Genomic DNA, 24,155 nt, shown 5'->3' with positions numbered 1-24,155 from the left:
ATAATATTTGGGTAATGAGAGTCTGGGGTGAAGATGTAAGTTTCACAATTCTACTTTTACGATATATTTGAAATATGACACTTCTAAAGACACTCCCAAAATCTGGACATCATATTCCTTAAATTTTGCTATAGTGCATCATGGTTTTCTTACTGAATTTGCTGCTGACTGGTTTGATGAAAATCACCCAAATAGGCGTAGGCCTAACGGAAAGGAAATACCATAGCTCTTCCCTTGTCAAACACAGACCAATAGCGAAGCGTGTTGTCATTGTCTAGATTAGAATGTGTAGCGGGTCATGTGGAATTGAGCAGGCTTTTATAAATGCAGTGCCAGCAGAAAAACACATAGTCATGTATTGGTGCGCACTGGAGTTGAAGCTTTTCCAAATCCCGCTACATCTACATCGACTACTCCGCTCTACAGTCCTCAGATCACATAATAAAGCAGGCCTACTGCAAATATAGGCAAACATTTTTAATTTTTTTAACTTTCCAATATTTTCACACCACAAACCACAATGTTTTGGTCAGTATTGTGCGTAACGATTTGCTTGGCATCTTTGTTTGCCGAAGCTCAGATTTCCAATGGGTACATTATCGGCTGTCCTAGTCGTTGTGACAAAAAGATGTGTCCCCGTATGCCAGCGGAGTGCTTAACAGGACAGGTCCTGGACCACTGCAACTGCTGCCCCGTGTGCGCCTCCGGAGAAGGCGAAGCGTGCGGCGGCAATGGGAAGCTTGGAGACCCGGTGTGTGGAGAAGGGTTGGAATGTTCGGTGTCAGGCGGAGTTGGGTACTCTGCCACGGTCAGAAGGAGAGGGAAGAGCGGTGTTTGCTCCTGCAAAATTACAGACCCTGTATGTGGCAGCGATGGTGTTTCCTATCGTAACTTATGCGAGCTGAAGAGAGTCAGCAACCGCGCTTTGAAACTTCAGCAGCCACCTGTGCTTTTCATTCAACGGGGAACTTGTGGAAAAGGTAGGCCTAAATGATTTGGCGAATATTCCTCCCATTTCACTGGTTGAATGCGCTAAAAAGTGTATATTATTTTATAATTCCGTCTGTGTTCTTAAAACTTAAAATCCATGCGAAGAGCTCGACTTAGCGCACTTTTTTCAATAGGGGATTGACGTCAACACACCATTACGCACACACAGGCCTATATCACGTAATGATTCAGCCATAGGGAACCACATCCAGATGTGGCACTTGTAGCTGGTTATGTAGTGGTGAAAAACCTTGTGTCTTAAAACAAAGGTTACCGTGGGTTCCTTTGATTTTGTACATTCAGCCGTAACTAGCAGACTGTTTCAGTAATCATTACACAGCAACACTGTTGTCCCCCTGTCTGGTCAAAGTAATTGAGTTACAAATGTATGCTACCACACCGTCACTCCACGTTAGAGGTCCTAACAGATCCATCAGATCTGACCCTGGACTTGAGTTGGTGTGGTTAGGTTGGGTCTAATTGGGACCAGGGCCGGCTACAGGCATAAGTGACATAAGCAGACGCTTAGGGGCCCCGACTGCTAGGGGCCTCTGACTGCTAGGGAGCCCCCAACCGACAGGGGGAGAGGGCACCCCAAATGCTAGAGTCGGTACTGATTTGGACAGGTCTTGGGTAAGTGTAATTCAAAGGTATTTACTGAGAGGACACCTTTTTTCCATCTTTTGTTAATTACATGTCCGAGGTAATGAGAATACAGTGCAAGCGTGTTATCTGACAGCATGTTAACAACATCAAATGTTATGAACTTATGTTACATTATACTCCAAGAAAGAGTATTAGAAAGCTTAGGTATAAGCCCAAAAAAATTCCCTGAATGTTTTAATGTAAATATATAAATATGTTGCACAGGAATCTTACATTTGGGAACATACCAGTCCTGATCAAACCATCAAAGTGAACCCAGCTGTGCACAATAACAAGAGAGCATCAACTTAAATTTGCTCATATATTTCTTTTGCTAGCCAGCTCTTTATGTAGATAGCTTATAGTGTATCTGAACTACTGAAATTAATAGTTTTGTACTTGGTTGCTTACGGTAACATACAGTTGATAGCCTAATTGCAGATCATTTGGCCAATATTGGTTATTTAGCCTGTTTATTACATTGTCTGCACCATGTCAAGGTTTCTTTTGCTTTCTACTTGTTGTGAATGACTCTGACGAGGATGGTGCAGAGATGACCTTCACACTCACACCTCACTCCCAGGCAGTAGAGGTCCATCAGAACCTTTTCACAGGGTTTTTAGTTGACATGCTCCATGGGTTTAGTTCTCTTTTGGACAAAATCTCTTTTGGATATCGAGACTCACAAAGTCTGTCTTTTGTTTGGTCTGTCCAAGAAGGCCATTGGTCAACTACAAGAACATACAGATGGAGAGCACACATTAGGGCCATTTTAATAGCTCTGCACACCTGTGAGTTTTACAATGTATTTTAAGTCTCCTTTTAGTTTAAAATCACTGGATGATTGTGCAGTCTCATTACATGCAAGAGATTCATTTGGATGATGTCCCAAGTAGATCCCTGAGGTCCTCTGGAACTGGCCTTTAAACTGTCCCAAAGTACTAAGAGATATGGAGAGGCGTGTCTGAGCCCCCAGCTTTGGGAAAACCAGAGGAGGGCCAAAACATTTTCACTAGGGTGCTTTTAGTCTATAGTCAGATCCTTTCTTATATTTTTTTGTTTTTAACCTCTTATGTAGGTCTTCTGTCATGATTATTTTATTCATATTTATTATCGTGCATTTATTTACTTTCTTCTTGATTTACATTCTGTGTATGAATCAATGAATATATCTTGATTGACTGGCTGGACAAAGTCAGAGTCACTTCAGTGAGTGCACAAACATTTGTTATGCAAACACTTGGTCCAGCTTGAGTCAGCCTAATAAAATAATGCCGAGCTACATAATGCCCATTGCCAAGTCAAGAGTGTCTCCAGACCATTGGCCTCACTCAAAGTCATTGGTTTCTGAGGTTGTCGATTATGCAAGATGTTTGAACTGGCACAGGACTTAGGTCAAATTATGTCATCCTGTGGGCCTGTCTGGTGTTTTCTTATATAAAGTATTTAGTCATGAAATGGCGTATAGGCACATGGGCTGCAGAAACAAATGGGAGATGTTTTTATTTTTTAACAAGGAACAAGTGAGTATAAAAAAGGACTTTATAGTGTTGAGAACAAACTTTCATGCATTTTATTTCAATTCACATCAGATGCGGACCTAGGGTTTTGTTACAGTGTATCCCTCATTTACATCAAAAATATTACAGCTGGAGTTTATATTGTCAAAAGAAGCTGGTCTAATGAATGAATTGATGTTTGAACAGTTGTCAATCATGATTAAGTAGGCTGTACAGTAGCCTACCTGGATTACAGAGCACACTGATTGATAGGAGGCAATGGGCAATGAGCAAACATCAAATCATGCATGATCAGGTAGACTGCAATCTACACAAGATTCGCAGTAAGCACATCAGTGTGAAATTGGTAGGCTATAGCTTATGTTTGCCAAGCTACACAGGGCACTTGATCCAATCATGTGTCTTTTAGGCTATATTCTAGTTTGCCTGAAAAAAATTGTATAGGCTTCTGGTCCATTTTGCTTTGTGTTTTGGGATAAAAGGCTTATTCTCAATCCATAAATAGCTTTTAAAGATTACAGGCAAAACACAACCTGAAGTAGAAGAAACCTTTTCTTATTATTAAGAAAAAACTTCAATACGTTTCAACTTTAAACAATAAACATTTCAAGTAAGTTCTGTTATATACTGGAGTTCCTTTACATTATCGGTATAAATTGGGTGTACTGACTGTAATAAGGCCCCTGGAAAATATGTGTATTTCTGCTGAATTAACAACTGTGGTTGCATAGCCATAATCAACAGCACTGCACCAGTTCCCAGGCCAGGGGACTCCTCAAGGGGATGTAGCAATAGACAGATCTCTATAAAGTAAGCAACACAGACACACAGCAGGTCCAGGATTTAATTGTGGCATGTAAATATATAACATTCATCAGTGGGATCAGTGGGACTTCCCACATTCCATGTTTCATAGAGTTAACATACATTGTTTTGTTACTGGTTAGTTTTGGTAAATCATATTTTCTTCAGTCTGAATGTATCAGGGCGTGTAGGCCCTGGGCAGTCCCTCCACTCCTCCTGGGCGTGCTGTCTTTGCATTGGCTGGCTGTGTTGGTGTGCAGTTAAAGAATGAAGAATGTGAATTGTCTCTGTGATTATGCTTGGTGGGTCATGTATGCTAATTGGGATTTTTTTCCCAGCCTTCTCATCTCTGGGTCTCCACGCTCCACTCTTCACTTAAACTCTCTTTTATCTTTCTCTGTTTGTCTTTCTCCATCATCCTTTCCACTGTTAAATTGTTTCCTCATTATTTTCCCCCATTCCTTTCCCAGTCTCTGATCCCACATATAGTATAAAGCACACTCAATACATTACATCGCAGCCAGGCTCCAGATGACTCCTTTATCCTCTTGACATTAGTTATTCAGCGACGGTTGTCATGAAGCAATAGTCTAGGGACAGTGACCAGGGTTATAATTATAATTGGTATTTTCACACCCTATGAATATATTACCTTTGGCGAGCGGTCCCTCCCAAAGGCTTAGTTTGTGTGTATTCAATGCAGCTGATGCATTTACTGCTACACAGTAGTGATGGCCATTCGAGGCTTCATTGCGTTATTTTAGCTGTAGGATATTATACTGCCAGCACTCAGATTCTCTATATCACAATAAAAGCCATTATTAAAATGTATAAGGCAATATAGTTAACAATCTAGTCTTAGAAAAAAAACAGACAAGAATGACATTGGAACGGACTTTAAACATAAAATGTACAGACTAGTTTGTTAACTATATTACCATATATATTTCAATGATGGCTTTTAGTTTGAAAAAGAAAATCTGAGTTAGCGCTGCTAGCATAATATCCTGCTGCTAGAAGAACGTTAATGAAGCCTCGAATGGCCATCACTACTATACAGTGTCTCTGTGACCTGGATTATAATGATAATACATCCCGTTCGCACTATATCTTGTAGGATGAGATTTAAGAAGCGTTGCGACCGGTGTGTGTTGGCGAATGCTTGGAACAAGAATGAGGTTTGGTTTAATGGAGAGGTCAGTAGGTTTTTATAGCAGATGTTGGAAGTATGGTGAGATGGACAGTGTGAGCCTGATAGAGGAAGAGAAACAACATTGTGTTTGACAGGACGTCACTGAGCTGACCCATCACTAGCTAACGAAGCTCATCGTTTCATGAGTTTATGAATTATTTTTGTGTTGCTGCCTGTCCCATGAGACAAGTCAAGAGAAAACGTGGCACCACAGAACCATTCGGAACGGTTATGCCACATGCATCATCCTTTCTTTCCCCCAGGTCCCACACCTTTGAGGAGGTGACATTGAAAGAATGATACAGGAGAGCAGCCAGACGGAGGATTAGTCCCAGAGGTTCCCATAATTTATTTTCTTTTTTCTTCACCACTCATTCACGTATACTTGTTCAGCTTAAATATTTATCCTAACATTAAAGCGAGTTCAAGAGTTATGAGATAAAAGGATACGAGCAGTAAGAGTATATCCTATACATTACAGCTAAGGTACGTATATACAGATGTAGTCTTTCATCTAGATTGCAAATGCATTTACTGTATGTACATCTGCAGAGATGTAATTAGCAGTTAACTGTTAGGATTTAGCTTGATGTGACTAGCACGGTCTGGTTAGTCCCTGGCAGATGGCAGATTATGGATGGCCACGGCATGGGAATAGAAACTGTTAAGATGTCAGGTTTTTTTTTGGTTCTTATTGAGCTGTGTGGCCTGTCTGTCCTCTGGTCTAGCCGGAGAAACACTTCAGGAACAGTGGGTGACCGGGGTGCGAGGGGTCAGGCCAGTGATCTTATCTGTCCACTTGTGAAGCCCAGAGTCATGTAGGACCTTGATGGAAGCCAGGTGGCGGCCAATGACCCCCTGTGGACCGTAGAACTGCAATATACCTCTTAAGGGTGTAGACACAGACCCAGCCAGACGCACGTGCCAGTTTTACTTACTTGACTGAATGTTCACCTGTACTAATCACATTTCGAGGAGGTGAGGATGGAGACTGGGAATAATGTGTAGTACAGGTTAAGGATAGGGACTGGGATTAATGTGTAGTACAGGTTAAGGATAGGGACTGGGATTAATGTGTAGTACAGGTTAAGGATAGGGACTGGGATTAATGTGTAGTACAGGTTAAGGATAGGGACTGGGATTAATGTGTAGTACAGGTTAAGGATAGGGACTGGGATTAATGTGTAGTACAGGTTAAGGATAGGGACTGGGATTAATGTGTAGTAATTGTACCTAAGTACCATGTTGCTTGACTGCACCAGGCCACCAGTCAGTCTACTTTACCAAAGTGCATTGACTTGTCGCCATTAGAGATAATACTATGTCCTGGAATTGCCTATAATCTATTTTAGAAGAACATAAGATGGCCCAGAAGTGCAAGACACAACCACTAATACAAGTACACAGAAATATGCTTCCCAGTAACGCTAAACGATCAACTCTCTCACCCTGTTCACATCAGCAATGCATGAATATCACTAACCAGAGATTGATACGCTCAATGATTAGATATGTTTTGGAAGGTTTTGAGGTTCACGTAGATGCTATCATCTAGGTTCCATATGCCTTTTGATTTGACTAGACAATCTGAACCCAGCTTCTCAGACCGAGTGTCTCATTGAGAATGAATGTGAGTGATCCTATGTGTGTAGCGATAACGGTTTACCCACCAGGGTTCAATTCCAACCCACCAATCTGTACACCATCTGTAATTTAATACTGTCTTTATAAAGGGTCAAAATAACACAAAAAGTATGTAAATAGATGAGGAAAAGATCTGTCTCGTCCTATAGACTAGGCAACATTGACCTGCTTGGCTATGGAAGGAGCACACATCTGGTTTGTGATTTTCTCAAATCAGCAATAATGGTTTTGTCATTTTTTGGGTCAAACCCAATCTTGATTATTTCAAATGTCTGTGAAAACAACAAATCAGTTCTATTCTTTTTCATGAGGACTGGCCAGGTAACGTCATAAAATAGACAGTTAAATTGGACATGGGCAAAAACAAATAATTGTTATTAGCACTGTCAAATACCATTTGTTTGAGTTATGCTTTTGAAAAATGTTATGCAGTCTTGGACTTTAGAGAGAATAGTCTATGATTCCTATCATCTTACATATTGCAGTCAATGTTTCAGATCCTCCAAAGCAATTTAATTTGAGTGTACAAAACATAGTAATTTATTGATAGTGTTTTGGCACTGCATTTTTAGATGAAAATGAAACAAGTTTGCAGCCTTCTCATCTCAAGCCTTAAGCCATCATGTTATATGACCCCTTACTTTGGGGGAAAATTACAGCTATACTACGGATATTATATGAAAAATATAAATATTCCATTATGGAATTTCCCCTCTTGGAGAGGAAGAAATTTGGTACTCTGAACATATAATTAAGTAGGATAGAGTATGCCAAGAAAGGGCTCATTCTAGGCTTTGTTTGTTTTTGGCCTCACCCTATTACAGTAATGTTAAAGTTAGACTAAGACTAAGCAGATTTCAGAAAAAAAACATCTAATCATTGCTAAACCTATTCTTCTAGACTTATGAGCAACTCTTTGCATTGGATGGTATAATTAGTATAATTGAACAAAAAACCTTTCTAATGCCATACATCAATATGTAAGACATTATGAAACAACCAGTATAGTGCTCTATATGTATGTATTGTTTTTGTATTTATTCATCCAATTGTAATCTTTTTTTTATTATATACAATTTGTTGTTAGGTTTGATCTCAATGTGGGCTTGATAAAGTTGAGCCTGGGCCCCTATTATTGTATTTTAACCAGCATAACTTGAATAAAAAGCATAAAAAGATGAGGTTGAATGATTCAAAGCAAAATGCCTATCATAATCTTCAGAGGGGACTTAATTCACTGCCAAGAAAACAGGGTTCTATGCTTTCCCCGAATTATGTAATGATATTGTAAAGCAACAAAAATTTCTAAATTCTTGCAGGAGATTCAAAGTCACTTACAGAGATAAGCATAAGACTGTCTATGCCACAAACGAACTGTCATCTTTTTCCTTTCTCCTCAGATAAAGACCAGTTTCATATCCTGGGCTTTATTCTTGCACTGCTGTTACATCATGACATTGTGCTTGTGGTGTTGTTTTAGTAAATTTTTATACTAACGTCCTGTGTCTGTCTTGTAGCCCGAGACAATCCAAACAGTCTGAGACACAAATACAACTTCATTGCTGACGTGGTGGAGACTATTGCCCCAGCCGTGGTCCACATTGAACTCTACCGCAAGTAAGAGCCGCACAAAACCCTCCTGTGTCTTTCTATTCCACATTCTCCATGTCAGAATTGCCATTCTCCCTATTCCTATCTCTGTCTTTCTCTCCATTTCTACCTCTTTTCTCATGTCTCTTTCTCTCCCTCCTTCCGTCTCACTCAGGATGACATATTCTAAGCGGGAAGTGGCTGTGGCAAGTGGCTCAGGGTTTGTGGTATCAGATGATGGACAGATCGTGACGAATGCCCACGTCGTGGCCAACAAACATAGAGTTAAAGTAGAGCTGAAGAGCGGTGCCACCTACGAAGCCAAGATCAAAGATGTTGACGAGAAGTCCGACATCGCACTCCTTAAGATCGACTCGCCGGTAAGAAAGGTCCCTAGAGTTCACAGTCACAGATCATAGCACAACACGTCCAAATGAAGTTCAGTTTGAACTTGATTCGTACAACTTAGCAGTTAACCAGAATCCTGCAGCTGGTTGTCAGGTGACCCTGAAGTCGGGTCACCTGACAACCAGCCCCCTCAACCTTATCGCCTCATTGTTATCCCCTCTCGTCCGTTCTTATCCTACTAGATCTATCTACTGCCTTATACGCCATGAACCACCTGATCCTCTCAACCTCTCAGGGCTGCATGTCTTTGATTCTGCAGGCTCTTGGATTGCATTCTAGATGACAGGCTTATCTTACCAAAGGATAACAAGTGGTAAATATGTGTCAGCCCCTCTGGCTCTCACTGCTGGTTGTACTAGGCTGTGTAATATCCCAAGTGGGAATTTTATTAAGAAAACAGAAATATGACATTTACATAAGAAGACATTTAGTACTTTGTTGAAGCATCTTTTGCAGCGATTACAGCCTTGAGTCTTATTGGGTATGATGCTGCCAATTATGCTGCAAGCTTGGACATCTGTAACTGAGGATTGCCTTACCATTCTTCTCTGCTGATCCTTTCAAGTTCTGTTAGGTTGGAGGGGGAACTTCACTGATAAGCTATTTTCAGGGCTCTCCAAGGACGTTCAATCTGATTCAAGTTTAGGGTCATATGTTGGAAGGTGAATCTTTGCACTAAGGCACACAGGTTTTCATCAAGGATCTACCTGTACTTTGCTCTGTTTATCTTTCATTGGATCCTGACTAGTCTCCCAGTCCCCGCCACTGAAACATTCACACATCATTACTGCATACTGCCAACACCATGGTTCACCGTAGGGATGCGATTGGCCAGGCAATGAGCGCAGACTGGTTTCTTTCAGATGTGAGGCTTGGCATTCAGGCCAAAGAGTTCAATCTTGGTTTCATTTGACCAGAGAATCTTGTTTTTCATATTCTGATTAGTCGGTCATCTGCTTTTTACAGAGGAGTGCTGCAAAGATGATTGTCCTTCTGGATTGTCCTTCTGGAACACATGAAGTATGGAGCTCTGTCAGAGTGACCATTGGGTTCTTGGTCACCTCCCTGAATAAGGCCTTTCTGTCCAGATTGCACAGTTTGGCTGGCTGGCCAGCTCTAGGAAGTTTGTTAATGGTTCCGAACTTTTTCCTGAATTTCCAGATAATGGAGGCCACTGTTCTTAGAGACATTCAATAATGCCGAAATGTTTTTTGGTGCCCTTTGTCCGATCTGTGCCTCAGCACAATCCTACCTCATGGCTTGATTTTTGTTCAGACACTGTAAATGCATGGCATATCCATAATATTTTTTCATTCAACTCCAATTTTACACTCTGCAAAATCCACTAGTTTCAAGTTAAAGCTTACCATGATTTACCAAGACCATGGTTTCTACCTGCAGAGCAACAACAGGATGGGGACAGCAGATTGTCTAGTAGTTAGAGCTCCCGAACAGTAACTGAAAGTATGCTAGATTGAAACCTTAGTTAGGAGACAATTCTTAGCAGGATGTTTAACCCTAATTCTTCCTAAAAGTCACCCGATAAAAGCGTCAACAAAAATGCTAAAAGGTCAAATGTGACACACCCCCACCTACATTCAGGCTATGCTAGAAATTACATCCCAACCCAAGATCTTTCTTCTGCCACATGCCCCAACGGGAGAGAGGTACCAATTCAGCCTAGTCAGAACACTTCTCTGTCCTGGCACCCGAATTGTGCAACCAGCTTCACTTTGAAGCTAGGACATCCATGTTTATGCACATTTTCCAAACATTTTGAAAATCATCAGTGTTCTTATCGCGCTGCTCGCTCAACCAGGACAACTAAACCTGAATCCTTACATGCCGGAGGGAATGCATTGGGTTCACTGGTGCCCAAGATGCTGTTAGGAGTTGCTAGACCTCTACAAGGAATCATGTTCTGTAACTCAGCCCTTAAATCCGGACAGTGGATTCTAACCCTGGTCAAAAATGCTAAAAGGTCAAATGTGACACACCCCCACCTACATTCAGGCTATGCTAGAAATTACATCCCAACCCAGGGTTAGAATCCACTGTCCGGATTTAAGGGCTGAGTTACAGAACATGATTCCTTGTAGAGGTCTAGCAACTCCTAACAGCATCTTGGGCACCAGTGAACCCAATGCATTCCCTCCGCCACATAGCAGCAGCTGACAGAGGTCTGACTTTACCGCCACATCAATTAGTTTCCTAAATGTCTGAAATGTAAATGTAAGTCTTTACACATAAATTATCCATATTGGAGCCAAACAAATACATAAGAAGTGAGCTTGCATTTAAAAAATATTTGTTGTATTGCGGTGTTCTACTCACTCCAAAAGAAAACTTGGAAATATCATGGAATATCTCTTTTCATAAATAAGGGGCTCAATAAGTGAGGCTTTACAAGGTAGCGCATATGTCTTAATGCTATTTAATGAATATATACTTTTAGGTTTCGAACAACTGTTTGAAAGTTACAACCAAATTATTGTAAACGGATCATTTAAGACAATGTTGGCATTCAGATGAAAACAAATATTTTGGTTACAGCTGCAATTCTCAGAAATGAATTTAAAAGATTGTGCCAAGACTCATAACCAGCAAACAAAAACCCATGTTATTGGCCAATGAGAAAATGCTTTTGATAGCAAAAGATCTGCTCATAAATGGCATGGAGGCTGCTCATGTAACAAAAAAAAGCGAGAGCATACAGTAACATAGAGAGACTGTTGCTTTGTGAACTCGCAGGATACACATCCCACATGAATCATAGTCGACAGCCATTTGAAGGAATGCCTGGCACCCATTCAAAGCCACAGGCTAGAAGTTACTGCACCACAGAATGCCTTACAGTGTTCTTCCTAGCTTTTATGCACAGCTGAAAAGACATTCATGACAAGGACAGGGCTACACAAAGCATCGGCCCAAAACAAGATTACATTTTAACGCCATAAAAAGGTTGCCCATACCTGCCCTGAAATACCACCGTGTTTTATTATTCTTTGGGCTTTATTCAAGATGCTACAACTGTAAAGCAGTGATGCATGAAAGCAGTGACCTGATGAATAGTTTAAGAATGGAAAAAGGGATTGGAATGAAAGCCAACATACATCTAGTTCTTAAAAATCAGGACCAGTTTCAAGAAAGTTACAAATCAAATATGAGTCACCTTAATACATTTAGTACAATTACACAATTATACATTAAACTTGGTGAAATGGTGCTGCCGGGTTTGGACAATATTTAGAGTCTTTGCTTTGAGCCATAGTAGTAAAGACTTCCAGTGCCGTTTAACTATTGGTTTACCATGACAGTGGAGTATCTGACTTCGCATTGACCATTCACCTACGTCCCACTGTGGCTCCATCGCTAAAACAGATGTTATAATATTTGCCCCAGTTTTCAGTGTGAGAACGCGTATACCAAGACTGCCCTGCGGGCACTGTCCCAGTTCCATGACTAACCCCCACAGTGGAGACGGAGACTTGGGTGTGGGGGGACGGGAGGGTGACTCTTGAAATTCCATCTAATGAGACTGAGGTCAGGGGAGGGTAGATGTGACAGAAAGAGTTGACTGGAGATGGAGAGAGAAATTAGGGGATTGTTACAGACGTAAATAATTAGTAATGTAAACAAGTTGACATTTCCTCATTTAAAGTGTAAAGAAAAATACAAAGATTCGTCATAGCTTTATTCTCAGGACTTTGGTTCTGCCGGTTTTAGTACTTTTTCCCTTCCCCTTCTTTGTCACTTCTAGCCTCCAGTGGGAGTCATTATGAGTAAGGGCCACAATTGTCGAAGTTTGTTGTGCTTATAAGCCCACTGAGTGAGAATCTGTCACGTGCATATGTACAAGCTTTGAAATGTTACTTTTTGGATGTGGAATACCCTTTCTTCCCTTTTAGTGCTCCATGAGGAGTGGAGTTCTTTGGTCAGACCAATCTGTGGCAAACCCTCATCTCTGGGGAAGATATTAGTCCTTCTGCAGCAACTTGGACTTCAGAGAACGAGAAGGAGAAAAATAGAAAAGAGCTACCCCCACTTTGTACAGAAAGAGAGTGGGATGAAGAAAGAGAAAGGGAGGGCATGTGGTTAAGATCGGATGAACTGATCCATATGTGTGGAAAGTTAAGCGAGTTAATGAGTTCACTCACTGATGTGACTTTGGTAAGATATAGATAGAAGTCATGGAGCAACTTGTTTGCTTCCTCCACACACTCACACAGAACCTCACCACACATTATTGCACTCACTGATGGTGTCCTCAGTTCTGGCAGTAACTGTGGAGGAATATTTTAGGTTATTTTTTTTATACCAACTGATAACAGTTAAACATATAACCCCTAGACAAGAGAAGATCAGGGTTAAAGTGAATTCTACTTTGGACATTTCTAGACAATTTGCGATCCCTTAAAAGTAAATTCAGACCCTTTTTGTTATGTCCACATTTTGTTATGTCAGAGGCATAGATTCGAGGAAGGTTATAAAAATGGTTTTCAGGAGCGCAATGTGAAATGGATGAAGTTTGGATCCACCAAGACTTCCTAGAGCTGCTAAGTTTCTGGAAATGACTAGACCAGCGCTCTTATTGGTCCTCTTTCAGAATGCATCCAGGACATGCTCTGTTTCTCAACTTGTAGGAAGGCAGAGGGAAAATGAATCAGATCCTCGTCTCATTCTTCATCCATCCTTGTGGATGCAGTGTGTTGGGACAAAGGCCAATGTAAGCAGACTGGCCTTGCTATTTTTTTCCATACTACAGAAATTGGCATAGTTTGTAAGCAGTTCTTTTCCAAGCCAGTGCTGCACGGGAAAAGAGACCCACACGCTAATCGCTTCATTTGCAATCCGTTAGTGAGATCTCATCCAAGGTGTCTGTAAACCGTGCAGAAGGCAACACGAAGGAGCTTTTGGCCATGTGATTGCTGTAATGTTGCCTGTGATATTTACAAAAGCAAGTGTGCACTATATTGATAAACATCTGATACCCTTTTAGGTTAGGTTACCCAATATGGTTGAAAGTATCTTGCCTAAGGTTTCTCAAACGAACAGTCTACAGATTTAAAAATGAGGTTGCAAAATCTTTTGAATAATAATAAAATATATGCATGGTATTTTTGGAATGCAAATTGGTGTTTTCTGTTGTGGTACAGTATATTTGTCAATATTTCACCATCTTAAAAATATGCTAGTGAGCCTAGTTTGGCAATATGCAATTGAAAGAAATTGCTGCTATCGTGACAGAATACCACATTTCGTTTTCAAGTCAGTTTCAAGATGCAATGCAGCTTTTGCTAATTGGAAATAATGGTTCCAATTTACCCAAATTAGATTTCTGGTTGAAATATCCCTTTAATTTCTTGACATCAATCATCAGATACCGTATACAATTTACTGAAAAGATCACACATCATGTTAAAGATGCTAAATGCAGAAGAGGGCCTGCTCCTTCTCTTTTCCCCTAACCACATCTCCTTAATGTAAAAACAGATTTTTATGTACAAAAGTGGCTGCACACATCTGTTAGGTGAGTGATAACATGACAATCTATACACAAGAAAGGTCATACCATCTGATGTACATTGACTGTCACAGTAACACTGCTCAAATATTATCCTGGTTCATTTCCAGGTTAAAGTGAACACACTTGGTGATGTTGTTGACCAGGGATCCACCTACCAGGAGTACCTATTCACACCTGGACACTCCTAAAGCGGCTTATGTCAGCCAAGGCATGACTGTACCATTTACCAGACAGTGGTGCCATGTGTTCCGTTGTGTGTAAGCAGATGGTTATGTGCAGTAGCGTTTTCCATAATTCAGTGGGCTGAGACATTTTAATAGGCACACCGGTCAATTGTGTTGCAATCATATTGGTATTACCGCCATCAACATAGCAAACGACTGGCAGACGACCAACCTGGGCAGTCCCAATGTCCTTTCACACTCTCTCCTCACCTGGTTATCTCTTTACCTCAGCGGAGTAGAAGTTGACAGACTGCTATTCCAGAGTCACGTCTGGATGGAGGGAATGACCAGGGGGAAGAGGGGAAGGTGGTATGGGGGGATGTGAAAGTCTCCCCTCCTCAGTTACGCACTCCCACCTTCTCACTGTCATATTCTATTAATACCAAGGCTACACCTCAGGGATTGCATTTCCACTGAGTTCCTGCAACCCCAAAAAATAAAAACGGTGTCTCAAAAGCGACATCTATTTTTCAATTGATTTACACTGTTTGTATAAATGTTGCTATTATAGGCAACGTTCAGCGGTAAATCCTGTCTCCTGTGTGGTGTCAGGACTCTGCAGTGATGACAATCAACATATAACAGCGGAGGTGGACACACTTTATTAGGAAGGAAAAGGTTGCGTTATCGTATTTGTTGTCGGGTCTATGGATACTCCTGGTTAGTTGACTAAATGGTGTTTTTTGGTGTTTGCTAACTGTCTGTCGTCTGTCTATATCTTTGACTAGTTGACCAGTTAGTCTCAGTTACTTTAGCGTCCACTCTGTCTCTATTTATAACCCAGCGTAAACAAAATGGATACAGGGAACAACCAAAGTCTCTCAAGATGGTGCTGTCGTCGGGGAGTTTATTGGGTGACGTGTTCAGCACCACCGACTCAGCGTCATGTGGCGACGCGTGGGCTAGGACCATACACATTGGCCGTGACTGGACAGAACGGAGATGATTCCTTGCAGACACGGAAACTGTGGATGGTTAAATATATCCTCTGTCTGTCTGTCTGGGCACCGTCTCCGGCTCGTCATGGTTGCCTTGTTGTGAAGTCTCAGTGGTTCAGGAGTTTAACATGCATGGGTTCCTACTGTTCCGTGATATACTGGCCAGTGGCCACAAAAAGAATGCTCTGTTTAAGGAGTGGACTGACCACACTGTGAGAAGAACTGGAAGGGTCCATGGAATTGTGCTTCAAGTACTTTAGCTGCCCTTAAATATTAGCTCTATATTTAAGAGGTGCCATGATTATAAGAAGGGTATTCTGCATCCGGGCAGAAAGGCTCAATGCAACTGAGGGTGGTCTACTGCTTAACAAATCCATTTTAGCGAGAGGTGTAAACCCCTTAACCTGTTCTCTTACAGAACAAGCTTCCTGTGCTGCTGTTAGGCCGTTCATCAGACTTGAGGCCTGGGGAGTTTGTGGTTGCCATCGGAAGCCCCTTCTCCCTCCAGAACACAGTTACCACAGGGATAGTCAGCACAGCCCAACGAGGGGGCAAGGAGCTAGGCCTACCCAACTCTGAAATGGAATACATCCAGACAGATGCCATTATTAATGTGAGTATGTGTTCTTATTCACACAAACGCATAAATACCGAAGGATTTTCAACTGAAGCAATGTATTTTCTGTTTACAGTACGGCAATTCAGGAGGCCCCCTGGTGAATCTGGTAAGACTAATGTTTGTATATTGACAGATCAGAAGTAGTTTCAGCATGTTGAATAGAAGGAAGATGATGTGCCTTCGTGATGCCTCTTTTTGTACTTTGAGATAGTATGCTAAACCTTCATTGTGTAAGAAATGTTACACATAATTTTTTTCAGTGTGACTTTTAGAAACTTAAGCTGGCTGTCTTTTTGTGTTGATTATATTGTTGCTTTATGATGGTGTTATTGACTGTGTAGGATGGCGAGGTGATTGGGATCAATACTCTAAAAGTGACAGCTGGCATCTCCTTCGCCATCCCCTCCGACAAGATCAGAGAGTTTCTGACTGAATCCTACGACAGACAGTCCCGAGGTAGTTTTATCATCTTAGGTCCCTGAAGTATAAGGTCCTGTCTAAACTCTTATCCATATGTTGCAAACATCTTTATTCAAACTCCTCATAACTAAGCTTGTGTCCAGAAGCCATGCAACAATGTTCCTATTTTTCCTTAGGAAGAACTGGTGCAAAGAAAAGATACATTGGTGTAAGGATGATGACACTCACCCCAGAGTGAGTATATCCTCATTCACCTAGAGTCTAGGAATGCACTAAACTGGAGAATGCCACTATATAAAGCAATCATAAATGTCTCATTTGAGCTTAATTTGGTGAACTTCATGTCCATTGGCTACAGACAAATGAGATTTTTTTTTATGTGTTTAAGTCAGTGTTTTCAGTGTTTCCGAAGAGTAGACTGTACAGTACATTGTTGGATATTGTGTCTTGCTTATAGAAGTGCAATGTATAGAATATGCATCACCATTCATTTTATTTTCAATATGCTTACCATGTTACCAAAATGTCACTAGTGGTAGTTACTAGTGGTAACAACTTATAGTGGTTATATACTAATATAGGTACAGGGTTATATATAATATAGGGTTAAACTACACAAACTCTTCTTAAGTTGACATAAACAATTTTGGGGGAAGCATATGGGGGAAGATACATCCACTACACAAATGCACAGTATTTTACAGCTGATGTGCACATTTGAAGGCTTTCAGTTCCATCTAGGTAATATACAGTGCAGTCCATAAGTATTTTTAAGAAAGACACACATTTTCATGTTTTGGCTCGGTGCACCAGCACTTTGGATTTTAAATGATACAATAATGATGGGGGTTAAAGTACAGACGTCAGCTTTAATTTGAGGGTATTTTCATCCATATTGAAAAAAAAATAAATCACATTTTGTACTTAGATTGTAAATTTTAGGGTGCCAAAAGTATTTGGACAACTGGCTTTACAGTGGTCTCTTATTAGGCAAGTGTGTTTGTTAGCATCATTAATGCAAAAGAGAGCTGTTAATGTCCAGTCTTTATTCTAGGCTTTGTATTAGCATTTGTAGTCAGTTGCTGGTGTATGACAAAATAAGGACCAAAGAACTGTCAATGCTAATCAATCTGGCCATCATGATGCAGATCAATCAGAAGACATATCCAAAACTTTAGGTGTGCCAATGTTATTAAGAAGAAGAAAGCACTGATGCATTAAGAAGAAGAAAGCACTAGTTTGATCAGCATTGGCAAATAACCCAGTAGACAAATAACCAATAAATAGAAATACAGCAGATGACTAAGGAATGCTCAATAATAATTAAATAAAACTGTCCAACAGCTTCTTCCGAACAACTTCATATTTTTTATTTTATGTTTTCCATAGGCATGACTGTAGATTTCTTGCATACTTATAATGGAATCAAGCCTTAACCCTAACCAAACTTGATGAGATTTTGTAAGATGCACAACTGAAAATGGTTAACCATGGTGTAACTTGGCCAGGTGGTGGCACTATAGACAGAAAATTACATTTAGCCTATGAAAACGCTGTTGCTAGCATTACTAGTACTGGTACTACTGTACCATAGCTGTCACTACTACTATTATTTGATAACCATAAATACTTCCACATTAGCAAGCACACCACATATAGTTTTGTAAATAGCAATTTCTTTATTAATAACATTTATTTCGTTTGTAATAAGTTCCCTATATTTACTTTCACTCTCTAGGTTAACCAAGGAGTTAAAGGTGCGACACAATGACTTCCCTGATATCACCTCAGGAGCGTATGTCATAGAGGTGATCTCTAAAACACCTGCAGCAGCGTAAGTACAACCTGGATGCAAAAGATTAACAGTGGGGAATTGAAGAAGGAAGGCCATTTCCACTGGCTGTACACCCTCAGTCCCCAACTGTCACTCTCAATTTGTCACACACATTCACTTTCCTATTTTCATGTGCACACACACACATACACACACAAACAAAAAACTTATTAAAATAATGCTGAGACTCTCTTACATGCTTGAGGTTCAATGAGCTGGTGAGTTCAGCCGTTCTCTTCATACCTCAAACAGCAAGGTTTTCTTAGGCCCACTCACTTAGCCCTGGTTCTCCTATTCTACCCCTTGAGTGCTATTGCTGGTGTGTTACTTATGCTTGCCTGAGTGCTATGTAGGGAATGTGGATGTGCCGCTGTATTATAGGTGCTGGTGGCCCCGGCTCACATGTTAGTGTGATTAGAGAGTAGTTGTGTGGAAAGTGGAGGCCTTGATATCACTTCTGGTAAACCGCTTCCGTCTTTGGTTTCACTAGATTTCTATTCTGGGTGTGTTTGGTGCTTTATGTTGCACAAAGCAGTTGTGGCATGATGTAATGTATTTACTTTGGTTTTGATACAGGATACACAAAAAGGTTAATTACAGTTCATTCTAACACAATTTCATTAATACTAAAAAGTTTAAAAATCATAGAATGCATGATTCATTAACCTTTTTAAAAAATGCAACAGTATATGCAACAAGTACAATGGAATCCTTTCTTTGCTAATTGTAGGTGGAATAAAATAACGTTATTAGCCTACCCCTAGAAATTGTTATATTATTAGCATAGCTAGCCATGCTGCAGTACTCATTTTAATGTTTCCTTCCTTTCGTAGCGGTGGTCTGAAGGAACATGATGTTATAATCTCCATCAACGGCCAGCAGATCTCCTCCGCAAACGATGTCAGCAACATTGTCAAGAAAGATTCTACGCTGCGGGTGGTAGTGCGTCGTGGTAATGAGGACACCATAATCACCATCATTCCAATTGAGATTGAACCTTGACCCCGAGCTCCACCCAATTTTGGCACCAATGGACCTTATATGGACAAGTGTTTTAAAACACGCCCCATGGAGGATCTATGGCCATTGGGACTCTGTGGCACCATGTGCCAGTCCAGTTTAAGACTAACCATTGAAGGGGAATGGTTTTGCAAGGGATCTCAGCAGAGTTGTAGTTTCTTATCCATTTGCATTACACTTTTATTATTGTACACTTCTACTACTGCTTACTGTTAAACACAAGCCGTTGACCTGTTATGATCTGCATTGTGTTGTTTTTTACTGAACCACCTTGACAATGTAAGACAACGTACAGAGCAGCTCTGGGCTAGTTATGTAATAATTGTTTTCTAAATTCCCTTTCTAAGTACTGTAGTTGTATGTTCAAGTTCATGACATTTGCAGAGAAGATAATAAAAAAGTAATAGTGTTTTATTTATTATTATTTTTCTTTCTCTCTCAAATATAGGGGGCCTAGAGGGTTTTACATTGTAATACATCTCCCAAAATCCATAGAGGATTACTCAAGCGAAATTCCTCAGTCATTTCCTGGTTGCTACGTTTCTATGCAGTTCACTTAATTTCTGTTCCATTGATAAATAAAGCACTGAAAATGTATGTAATCATCATGCCATCTAAATTACTTTTTTACAGCTGGTGTAAGCTGGTCGACCAAAAGTGAAAGAGAAGCTTACTAACGCAAGTGTGCCAGAAGGGAGAGTTGGTTTGAATGCCAATTGTCTTTGCTGTGATTACTATACCTTCCACAAGGTGCGGCAAATTAGGGATATCTCCTTCAAATATAAACTTGCAAAAATCTCACTTGCATGCTGTTGCTTAACTTTCAAGGTAATGCAAGCCACCTTCTTGTGGTGGGTTGACAATTAGATGCACTGCAAAAATATATGTAGGTTTATATGGGACATCAATGTATTTGTAAAATATTGTAGTTCTCTATTGCTTTCTCTTGTTCTTTTCGGAAAAAGGCTCTTAGTCTGTTTCTCTTTCACAGACATACATACTTTGAGATTTACATTAGACTTTTCTTTCTGTGTAAATGCGTTTGTTTATTACTCACACCCACAAAGTCATGAGGAAGACATTAAGTTAATGTGGAACTGTTTTTCATTTAGTTTTACTGCCTCCATAATGGTTTGAGACTGGCCTGGTGTGGCAGTTAGCCTGGGAGGCCCTGAAGCCCAGTATATGCCTGGTTCTTGCATTAATCCTTTATCATGAGCTAGCCCACATTCTGATTTTGCTACCCTTCTCACTATACCCACTTGACTGGTACCATATATCATGATGCACTGATGCTGCTAAGAGTAATGCTAAAACTCCCTGCCATCAAATGCATAATTGGCTTTCACCTACAGAAATGACATAATGCTATAAAAGGATTAGCACATATTCTGAATAGAATGGTATGCTGGTTATGGGAAGGACATGAGCACTTACAGTAAACTGTCATTATCATCTTGGGTATTGGGTAGGGAACATTAACACACACATTCTGTATTATTAAAAAATTATAACATTCCAGTGCTGGTCTTGATCTTTGCCTACAGTTGTACTTCATTTCAGTGGATAAAAAAGATAGGGTGGTGGTGACTTCTTGACTCAACCTAAAGCATACATAATCAGATTGACACATCAGATTGACATAACAGCTGATTTTTCCTAATATATTTTGTGTAGAATTATGTATCTGGAGCCCCTCATGGGTCATGGTGGAGAAAAAATTATAATATCATTTGGAACAGAAAATAATCATTACCTCAATATATTTTATCTATTCCCTCAACTTTTTATCCATTCCTTCAAAGTTTTATTGCCTTGGGTGTCCCCTGCACATTCCAGCATTTGGTTGTCACTGATCGTTAGAGCTAATCAAATTCTACTGTAATCTTGGCTCAAAATACAAATATATTCTTTGGGTTTGGCGTATTCAACACCAGATAGTTTTCATCCTAAAAACTTTGACAGCAAGTCCTTTGCCCTCGTAAAAGACTTTGACAATTTGGCAGACACTTTACAATGTATTAGGAGGGAGCTACAGGGCTCTGGGGCTTTGCATGGCTATCAGTGGATGTATAGTAAAGCACAAAGAAAGGAGGAAAGCGACGTCAAATGAAAAAGAGAAAAGAGATGTCAAATGAAGCCTGGCTCTGTCAGTAGATGGGGTGCGGAGTGTTGACACTGAACAAATGGAGAGGAAAAAACGTAGGTAACAGATACAAAAAATAGAGGGAATTGATCAAAAAGGTGAGGGAACGGATAATAAATTGAGGGAATTTTTAAGGGAATGGATTTTTACAATGAGGACACAGGTTAAGCAAGTGCTGCCATCTCATGGTTCTAAAAAGCACGACATGCCGAGGACAGAATCAAAACATGACTTCTGTCACAATTCACCCATGACACATTGCGGTTTTGATCCTCTCAAACACAACCAGTGAAGATATCATGCACATGCGACTTTTCTGTTCTCTGTCCTTTTTCCTCCCTGAACTGGAATCCATCAGCTGAGACAATGTAGAAGGATTGTCTCATTAATTACAAACACATTTCTGTGCACGTTCACTCTCCTCGTCACTTCTTCTCCTCAATTACCTTAGAGCTTTTTCCCATGGAGGCAGAAGTCAGAGGAGAGATGAGGGAGGAGGTGAGGAAGTGTGTTTGTGAATACCCCAATGAATGTATTGTATTGTATTCAGTTGCGAAGGGTGGGTGTGCATATGTATGAAGTAACTTATTCACTTCAAGGCTGCCAGGGATTGCTCATAAACCATCAATCATTTGTCAATGACAGCATTTTCTCATTCCTCTAAGTCATTTCTAGCAGCCCTGCAGTGTCAAAATGTGGGTAATATGCTTAGATTAGGAACATCTGTTTAAAAATCTGCCATAGATCCAGATAGATCACCGGCTAATACCTTGTTGTGTAAAATGTTTTTATGACATTATTGGGACACACAATCATGCTTTTAAGCCTGTTAGGTGGAACCCTAAAAGGGGTGGCCCATGGCAGCCTACCCAGGCGAAACAGACATACCCACAAAACAAGCAGTCTCCTAGGAGATAGGCAAAATTTCCAGGCTACGTACTGACACTCTCATCTCCATGCCAGCACCACGACCTAGGCTTAGAGCTGTAACACTGATGCAGTAGAATCTCTCAAACATGTTAGGAAACGCTTGCACTTTGCGGTCAAATGCCAATGAGATTGCTTCCATAATCCAGGCGACTAGTCATTGCTTAGTCAGAGCCCTGCAGTGAGATGGCTTTGCAAAGCTGATCGTAACACCAGAACCATTTCTTCTGGTCCATGTAGGTGTGCAATGCATACACTGTGCACAGGGCCATGGGGTTGCCCTATCATCAAACATAACCATTCATAAATTGTAAATAACATGACCAGACTTCACACCAGCTTTAGAATATGACAACATTGGTTGAATGATCCTGTTGTCTGATCTAAAAAAGGAAAAAACTTTTCATTTTGGTACCTAGCGTGTCCTAATGGGTTTTGCCAAATTTTGGTCACACTTGTGGTGGGAATATATGGTCAGTCTTGTTAAATACTGGACATTCTTTTTTCTATTGGCCACGACACTGCAGGATAGCTAGGTTCACTAGGTGCCTGTTCCCACCCACTGAAGCTAGGCTGTTCAAAATAGATGAAGTACTCGTTTTTACAGATTCTGAGGACCTTGCTAGCTTCATAGTATTTTGGAATTTGCAAAACAGTACCATAACAGCCAGGCTTTGCTATCAACTATAAATATTAAGATAGGGCAATGTACTGTAGATGGCCTGTTCCTACCAGTGAAATGCAGAAACTCTCGTATTTGTGTCATGTGAGGAAAAACACAATTTGTTGATGCGTTTGATATGTCAATACCATATTAATAACAGACATACGGTGCCTTCGTAAGGTATTCACATTTCTTCACTTTATTCATGTTTTGTAGAGTTATAGACATTGTTAATATTTTATTAAATTGATCAATCAATTGTTACTTTTGTATAGGTGAAAAATTCGGAACACTGTCAAAGGGCATACAGCAAGAACGTCAAACAGCTGCAGTACTGTATTTCTCTACTATAACATATAATTAATAATAAAAACGGATACAAAACTTGAAAACAGGAGTAGGTTTTGCTACCCCAAATGCAGGGAACAAATGACGTATCAAGCATTTGAAGTGGGGCCACATCGGGGTGGGAATAATGGAAAAAGTGAGTATGTGGGTGGGGTGGGGTGGGGGGTACAGGGTGCACCTTTTTTGCTTGCCCCCCCAAAATATCTGTGCAAGGTGGGTAGTCACGTGTTACACAGCAATAGATCCCTGGTTTGTGCCCACTGTGGTGCATGCAAAGTGTCAGTGGAGGAAGTCAAACTGCTAGTAGCAACGTTGTTTCATGAAGTTTACTATGACAATTGGTTTGGAAAAATGGGAAGAGGCTATTCTAACCCAGCTACTACGTTATTATTCAGATGTATTTGATAAGCAAATGTATATCCCATCTCATATATCGTGTTCAATACATATTAGTGTTATTACAAAAAATAAGGAAAAAGAAAAGTAGAGCAGTGTGGGAACCCTGCATAGGTTGGGGCCAAATAAAGTTTGAAATATGTGGCGGTCACTATCAAACACATTTGGTTATTTGTCGACTTGCTGGCATGCTCAAGTGAATCGAAACGACTCCAGGCGACTGCGGACAGACTGATCTAGAAATCACCTTGCATCGTAAGTAACGACTCATTACAATTTGTAGATCAGTTAGCCAGTCA

At 40.4% G+C, this 24,155-nt stretch overlaps 1 protein-coding gene across 1 annotated transcript; it reads left to right on the top strand.

Annotated features, from left to right (window-relative positions):
* Positions 1 to 337: 337 nt before the first annotated feature.
* Positions 338 to 19,784, top strand: htra1a (HtrA serine peptidase 1a). Its single transcript, XM_010869919.3, has 9 exons — positions 338 to 980; positions 8,313 to 8,412; positions 8,561 to 8,765; positions 15,901 to 16,095; positions 16,175 to 16,207; positions 16,443 to 16,557; positions 16,698 to 16,755; positions 18,260 to 18,355; positions 19,189 to 19,784. The coding sequence occupies exons 1-9, from the start codon at positions 521 to 523 to the stop codon at positions 19,355 to 19,357; spliced, it is 1,431 nt and encodes a 476-aa protein (XP_010868221.1). The 5' UTR covers positions 338 to 520; the 3' UTR covers positions 19,358 to 19,784.
* The last annotated feature ends 4,371 nt before the right edge of the window (positions 19,785 to 24,155 follow it).

The sequence above is a fragment of the Esox lucius genome, chromosome 6, assembly GCF_011004845.1.
Source record: "Esox lucius isolate fEsoLuc1 chromosome 6, fEsoLuc1.pri, whole genome shotgun sequence".
Classification (NCBI taxonomy): domain Eukaryota; kingdom Metazoa; phylum Chordata; class Actinopteri; order Esociformes; family Esocidae; genus Esox; species Esox lucius.
This window is presented reverse-complemented; position numbering and strand designations above follow the sequence as displayed.